The 8,107-nt window shown below is 43.4% G+C and overlaps 1 protein-coding gene across 1 annotated transcript; it reads right to left on the bottom strand.

The window, feature by feature from the left end:
• Window positions 1–638: 638 nt before the first annotated feature.
• LOC115731358 (putative E3 ubiquitin-protein ligase LIN) lies at window positions 639–6,375 on the bottom strand. The gene is made up of 8 exons (XM_030662016.2): window positions 5,579–6,375; window positions 4,065–5,146; window positions 3,824–3,959; window positions 2,768–3,729; window positions 2,532–2,679; window positions 2,159–2,410; window positions 1,353–1,662; window positions 639–1,053 (listed from the first exon to the last, which is right to left on the bottom strand). The coding sequence occupies exons 1-8, from the start codon at window positions 5,717–5,719 to the stop codon at window positions 914–916; spliced, it is 3,171 nt and encodes a 1,056-aa protein (XP_030517876.2). The 5' UTR covers window positions 5,720–6,375; the 3' UTR covers window positions 639–913.
• Between the last annotated feature and the right edge of the window lie 1,732 nt (window positions 6,376–8,107).

Raw genomic sequence — 8,107 nt, forward strand, 5'->3', positions numbered from 1 at the left:
TTTTATGGTACAAGTGACTTCGAAAATTTCAAAATACAAAAAAAAAAAAATTAAAAAAATGGATTAAGAAAAAAACCCAGTGATACGGGTCACTAGGTTCCAGCTGGCGACAACGTCCTGTTTTATAGCGACGACATAGGTTACCCTTGTCGTTGGCAACCACCTTGACGTGGTCGAACGTCGTTGGCAACCACCACCAGGCACCAGTAGTCGCCAATGTCACGGTGGATCACCACCGATGGATCTTAAACAAGCTCGAGCTGCGGAACTAGATCTGAACTACCTTGAGCAGGCCCGAGCCAGATCTGAAGCAATCGAGTGCCTGAACTGTCGTGACCGGGGACCATGTCGCCGCCATCGACTAGTAGGTGTGACCGCCTCCTGGTGGTGGTTGTTGACCCCCACGAAGGATTGCAGCCTACCACAGGTTTGATTGTGCGATAGAGAGAGGAAGGAAATCTCATGTGACCACCAACGGTCAGGTTTTCCTTTTAATTATTTGGCAATTCTATGTTGTCATCCAAGCTTTGTCCACTCCAAGGCTAGGATTGACAGGTCTAGTTTAGTGCGAGCCTACTTGGTATAATTGTGAGTGAGCCGAAACTGGTTGTGTGTTACCTAGACGATTGTCGTTGGAATTTCCGCAAACATAGTAGTTTATGTGTTACCTTGGATAGAGCTCACGTATAAGAACAGTACATAATATGACTACTACTTTGTTGTGAAACTGGTTGCGGCCATCGCCTTAAGTATATCGCGGTTTCACCGTATAATATCGAAGTAACTACAGAGCTCGGTTACAGAGAACATCATAGAAGAGGAGACTGATGAAAACATTACAAAGCCAGTCCACCTAATGACTTTTGATTGCCGATTCTGCACTTGTACAACCTGATTTCTCGTATTCAGCATTTCAAGCTCCCAGGCCACTTGGGTGCCTTGAGTGGGTGGTGATGAAGGACAAGAGCTCATCGGCCGTCCATGTCACTAGGGAGAGGTTGCGCAGAAGGCTCACCGATTCCTCATTCAGCACAGAGAGCGTCGATAAACAACCTGACGAGAGAAATGGATTATTAAAGATTTAAGCAGGAACAAACTGTAGATCTTTTTACCCCAAAAAAAAAAAAAAAACTGTAGATCTTTGGTAAGGAACGCCCTCCTCATTAAATTTAGCTAAAGAACACAGGTTCTGGCATTCTGTAATGCTTTAAAATGAAGGAATGAGTTATTGAAGACTTATCACCAAACGGCCATGATGAATCTGAAGAATTAGATGGTACCAGAATCATTCACTTTTGTCATCCCGGATGGAAAAGATGTATTTCTGTGATAGTTTGATACAGGACAAATACCTGAAGCCTTGATGAGATTTAGAAGCGAGGATGATGCCAAGACTCTCTCCTCCACGGCTCTATCAAACTTCAATGACTTTAGCATCAGTGGCATTAAAATTGAGCACGCCTCCAACCGTAGACCTCCATCTTCGACCAAATGGAGAAATCCACTCAGCCATGACACAGTGACGATGCCAGCTCGCACCAATACAGGGATACCATTTTCAATTGCACCCGCAAGGGCAGTCAAGAACCTCATTCTGCCGTTCCTGAGCAAGACGAGTGCTGTTTTCCTTAGCCAGTTCTCGGTTTCCTCTTCCTCTTCGTCCTAAAAATTGCAGCATTGATTAGCCACACAGAAATGTCCTGGGTTATAGTCAGAGCACAACTTACTTTTTCGCAAAAAGAGAGACAAGAAGTACATTTTATTTGTTAGAGTTGTTAGTTTGAAAGAGCACGGAATTCGCAAGGCTTGTTGCAACTTCCAACTACAAGCAGCTGAATAATGTGTTGTGGAATTGTCAACTTGTTAATGCCATATTAGCTTCAGAATTCTCAATGTGTCGAGGATTCATGTATAGCAGTGATGTTATGCCATTCTTATGGCTATTAAAGGCTTAACTGAGTATACTCCCAACCTTTATGCTAATGCAATTCACTATCGAGGAATCTTGTGCTAGGCAGACCAGTTCTGACTCTATAATTCCACTTCAAAATGACGTTCCCTTGCAAGACAAACTAAAAACCCCTTTCCTTGGACTCCCTTTTCCCTGGAAACATCTCAAATAATCTACTTTGGGGATGAATTTGAATAATGCACTTACCCTGGGCGTTGTAGTAACGAGAGCTGTATCTTTGGCGTGGAGTGCCATGTCTGGATCTTCTGGAAAACCCAACTTCTGCAGCAGCCATTGCTCAGTCACTGGCTCTCCTGTCAAAAGAAAATGGCCTCCGAGCATCAGGAGACTTCTCGACACTTGTTCTTGGATATTTTCACCGACTAATTGACAATCCAAAGCTGCAATGATCGCCTCGAGTGCTTCTTCTCTGTATAAACTGCACATCCCGCAGTCTCCCTGCAAGAAACTGCAGTTCCTTATGGAGGTTGTTCTAGGATCTTGAATCGGGATTTCGACAGAAAATAAAAAGCTCAGCAATTAGATTTTTTCGAGTACTTATAAACAGAATTAGAATTACCAGAAGATCAAGCTGCAGTATAATGGTGGCAAACAGCGGGCGTTTTTCCAGTGAAGCTTTCTGGAGGTAGATCAGCAAGAGGTGCATAGCATTCAGCCCGCCCCATCCACTTTTTACTCCATCCAGGAACTTGTTTATCTGTGACCTTCTGTTATAATAACATGGCTGAGGCTATTAATCTGGTCTTGCAAATATAGCTAAAGCACAATGTTTGTAGAGACGAGAAAAAAATGTACCTGCTAAGGCAAAGAAACTCAATAAGTAGATTCAAAGCGCGAGTAGATTTCGTTTGGTATTCAAGTACAATCAATTCGAGCAGAGAAGCCTTGTTTATATTTTGAGCGACATAATTGCGACATGTCCCATCAGCTTGGATGCAACATGATGTGAGAACCACAGCATTTATCCTCTCATGAAATTCTCCTACATCGATCAGCTTCATAAGAAGATTCAATCCCCCAAGTGAGACTACATCTCTAGCATTTTCCAAGTTTTTGTCCTCGTCAAAACCGAAAACAAGTTGGTTTAGCATGTAGAAGGCAGCTACTTTAGGAGCACAGTGAACGGTGAAAAGGGTCTGCAGTTGGTCGCCAAACTCGAGGACTCGAAGGATGAGCAGGACCCACTCGGTGGATATCATCTGCTTTGCCTTTGGTTTCAAGTGATAAAGCAGAATGGCAGCTTTTAGGAATACACTCGAACATTTCAGAAGCCTTATGAAGATCTCAAGCTGCGGGTCAGAGCTCAAAACTATCTGGCTGGTACTCCCATTTCGCACCACCATTTCTGCTAACAGTGAGATCACTAGCTCAAGAACTTCATCATCTTGTGATGCAAATAAAACCTCAAGCATCCCCTCAATGACCGGGGCTTTCGATATTGATGCTTCAATGGTGTGATCACCATGCGAGCTCAACCAGGCTTTTGTTATTACATGGACAGCAGTTTCACATTCGCTTAGAATATCGGAGCAACATAAACGGGAGATGGCTTTACCTAGATCATCGGAGACATGAGGATCAATTGCTTCCAGTTTATTCTGGCTATTGCTGAAGATGCGGTTTCCGCTAACCAGGCACTGGATAGGCACACTTTGGCAGTTAAACAATGAGAAGTAGTTTGATTTCTGCGTCTTAGGCCACAGATCAACTTTCTGATTCTCGCAATATTTTCTTGATGATATTCGAAGAGTCTCGTTCTGCATTGAGGCAAATTGAATATATTACAGAACTGTCACTCGTAAAGAAAGGATGCACACAGGGTGCAAAATTCGAGGCTGATATGTAACATACATGAATGATTCTGGTGCTACTACAGTTTTCTTCACTAGTACAGGGATTCCCTTCATCAACTGAACCAAATTTTCTACTTCTAAGCTCGAGGTCCATAGATTGTTCATCCAGTTGGGGGCCAAACACTGCTTGGTATCTTGAGTGACATAGAAGAGCACATAGAGTATCAGAAAGACAGCATATCTTAATCACCTAAAGTGTTGGCGTGAAAAATTACTAGGCATGAGTTTCATACACTTACAGATCTCCACTAATTGAGGTATGTGTAGTATATGAATCCAGCGATTGCCTTCGAGATGATCTGTGGCTATGTGTTCTTTGTGGTTTCACGTTCCTTGAAAATTCATGGCTCGGTTTTAATGGCAAAGGCACATCGGGAACTGAAGGAGCCTCAACCCCAACTCTAAGCCACTGTTTGTAATAAAGCGCAAACCGAGCAGTGCCCATATCCAGTTGGTCATTGTACAACTTGCTTAAGCTTTTCAATTTCCTCTCGCCCTCAACATCATCCGAGCTTGAAAGGAATTCGACTTCCCTCGTGTACCAAACCTTGAGGTGAAGAAGGTGAGGAAGGAAGAGATGCTCCCACAGGTCAGGAAGCAAGTGAGTCCTAGCAAGAAATGGTGAATCGCAGAAAACCTGAAGCAAGTGCCTAGCTGAGATTCTATCATTCTTCTCTAGCTTGTAGCTAATGGAGAGGTACAATTGAGCGCAAGCTGAGAGATATGAATTGGGTATCCCACAAGTGGAACCGTTCCTTGTTTTCTCCGAATTCAAAGATGCGACAACATTCAGAAGCCTAATGGAATTTCTCAGGGACTTCATCCTCAGCTCCTTTCTTTTTATGCCTGGAACGTCCACCAACTTCTCTATGCCATCGATGCCCATTTCGATGCTCTTTAGGATCTCATCATCGGCATTCTTTTTCTTCCGTGCCAAGCAAGAAGCATGTTTCTCGCGGATGCTGATCCTGAAGCTCTCATCCTTCACGTACTGGCCAGCATAGCCACTTAGTATGGAGATCACTGCTTTGATAGCCACCATATCGATGGCAGGCTCATCTCTTATCTCTGACACCAGTGACTTACTAGCATTCAATCTCTCTGATATAGAAGCGGCCCTTTTGGACATCGAAGCCGACGAACTACTCCTCCACCTATTGGGCCTGATGGGTTTCTGATCTGCAAACTCGAGGCTTGTCCGATCGCGGCAGAAGGGCAAAGGCGATTGTTTCAGCTCATTGCTTCGCGTCATATCCAGGAACTTCACTGAGGCGGTGGACAATAGCTGCCCGTCCGCGAATCCTTCTTCCGCCAGCAATTCCTGCAGAGAAGCCATTCTGCGGATACAGAGACTCAGATTTGAAGGAGTGAAGAAGAGGAAGAGAGGGTTGGAAGCTCCGGTTCTGTCATTCTTGGAAGAAGATAACAAAAGACAGCTTGGGAAGCACAGAATGAGGTCAGGAAAGACAAGAGGACAAACTCTTGTTTGTGCATCTGTCATTTAAGCCCCCGCCCCTGGACCACCCTCAGTGCCGCCAGCCATGGCAGTTTCTTGTTGATTTTGGCTTTTATTGAGCCAGTTCCTGACGTTAAAAACGGAGTCAGCTCCCTAAAAAATCACCCATTTAAGGTTGAATTTCGATTCCGACTGCAACTTTTTTTTTTTCGGCTTACTGACGTTAAATACAGGAAAAAAAAAACAAAAACAAAATAGAAACGAAGAAACAAATAGATGTGTAAGAGAGAGGCATACCTGTGGTCGAAGAGATGAAGTCGGAGGTGATGAATGGGTGACGACTACGCAACCCAGCCACCGTCGAAGATCCAGCGACCCTCCGCCGTGTTTAGGCCCACCGCATCCGTCACTTGTAGCAGAGAACACAGAGCTATCCATTTTGGGGACTCTGGGAAGCTTGTGGAAGCCTCTCACCTTGTCACCACCACCACCACCACCACCACCGGACTTGTCGTCGTTTGCCGTCGCTTGCCCCGCCACACTCCGCCGACGCAGCCCCGCCGCCGTCCGAGCGCCAGGACGTCGCCGGTTGGCCAACAGCTCCCCTCCCAAGCGAGGGCCGACTCGCAGCTGTCCCCGTCACGCCCCCGACCGCCCCAACCCCCATGTCTCTCTTCCAACTCATCCTTGCCGCAAGAACTCGTCCCACCAGCGATTGACGACGGCCCTGGTTGACCTCGAATCAACCCAGGTCCGAGGTCGGGCTGGACTCATGATGTCGAATCTAGGGCTCGCTCGAGCTTAGATAAAAAACCTGAGGCTCAAGTTCGCCGGCCGAGCTCGAGCTCGACGGCGGCGAATAGCCGCGACCGAGCTGGTGAAGATCGGAGGCGATGGGCCATCGGCCTAGAGCAGAGGCTTTAGTGGTGGAGATCTGTGGGCGAGGGATTGGGGAAAACAGAGATCATAGGCGGTTGAGAGCGAAAGTGAGGATGGTGAGGTGGTTGGAAGGCCGCGAGGTCGTGATGGACGGAGGGAGTCCTGGGACGGCGGTGATGCGGTGGTCGAAGGCGAGTCACGGGATTGAGTTGACGACGAGTTTGTCGTCCACGGCGGAGGGAAAGGAAGACGAAGAAAGGGGGAAAAAAAAAAGGAAAAAAGAAAAAGAAGGAAAAGATAGTAAAAAGATATACGATGAGGATGTGGAAAATAAAAATAAGTAAAATTAACACGTCATCCATTTAAAACTTAATTAGATGTAAAAGGTGTTCAATTTAGAATTTGAGTGAAAGTTGATGATTATCTTTTTAATAGACAAATGTCAAAATTAAAATTCCTAAATTTTTTTAGAGAATTAAACTTAAACATGAAAGTTTTGCCAGCTAGGCTGATTAGCCTATTTCTTTCCTTGAAAAGAAAAAAAAATTTATTATATGGAGAATATTAAAGTCTTAATTTTGGCGTATTATTTTAGTGGTAAATTTTTTTATTTGTGTATAATAAAATGATTATTAGTGTTTTTATAAAGGAATAATATTATGACTTTATAATAATGTTGTCTGGTTATCAACCCGTCGTGGTTGGAAGATGTATGATGTGCTGACCGGGGGTGGTGGGGGGTGGTAATTTGAGTAATGTTGGTTATGGGAACCATGTGGTGACGTGGTTTGATTGTTGACTCGGCGTAATTAGAAAATATGTTATTTAGTTTGTTGTTAATTGTCTTAGTAGTTAAGCGGCATTAAGTGTGTTTCGTCAAAGTATAAAATTTTTGATGCTTATAATGTACTTATCTCTTGTTCACTGGGAAAATCGTCCCGATTAGATTGTTGACCGAAGATGAATTTAATTTCATGTTGTTCTAAGCAACAATTCTTGACACGCACCACAGTCCTTGTATTCGATGGACAGATAATCACCCCAAGAAAGAATTAAGAATTCGCTAATTGAGTCGAAACCGATCCACTACGCAAAGAACTCCAAAGTACAAGAGCAGTATCGACTGACAAGGCTGTAAATAAAGCGCGAGGAGACCAATTGGTAAATAAATCACATCAACCGATGAAAATATATTTCATTCTATTTGTGTGTTATCTCTTTCATTTTCAGTGTCCTTTTTTATGGAAGACATCCTCGACAGTCAAGTAACCATTGGCTCCTTCAAACTCATATAACTATGATAAATTTATCATAAATTAATTTTTTGACTGCAAAAAATTTCAAATTGATATAGCTATGAAAATTTTTATCATTTGTTAATTTTTATCAACAAATTGATGAGTTGGATGACACGTGATAGTTGATGGGTGTACCACTTTGAGATTTTTACCCCGTTTGTCTCGGGTGTATCGGTTTGAAGTTTTTTGTGATAATAATCCCATTTAACGAATACTCATGTAGGATAAATTTGTCACAAATATGCCGATTTTGGGTTTTTGGTGCTTGAAAAATCAGTTTGAAGTAAATTTATCACATTTATACCAATTTTGAATTTTTAATGATCGAAAAATTAGTTTGAAGTAGATCTATTGCAAATATATCTCTTTGGGATTTTTAGTGGTATTAGCCTTAAATTAAAATCAATCATTTACACCCAATCCACTTTCCCTCTTAAACTTGCTAGACGAGCGTGTATAACTTCATAGATGGCGCTAATGCTTTGCACTAGGGGTGAGCAAAAGAATCGGGTGGAACCGGGTATCATTCAAACCTAGACAAAACTAGCCGATTTTAGGTGGTTCTCATGGTTACCGATCCGGTTCCCAAACTTTGGAACCGGTGAATATTGATGCGGTTCCTGGTTTCAAGTGTGGACCCACTCACTCG

This window comes from Rhodamnia argentea, chromosome 9 (assembly GCF_020921035.1).
Source record: "Rhodamnia argentea isolate NSW1041297 chromosome 9, ASM2092103v1, whole genome shotgun sequence".
NCBI classification, from domain to species: Eukaryota; Viridiplantae; Streptophyta; class Magnoliopsida; order Myrtales; family Myrtaceae; genus Rhodamnia; species Rhodamnia argentea.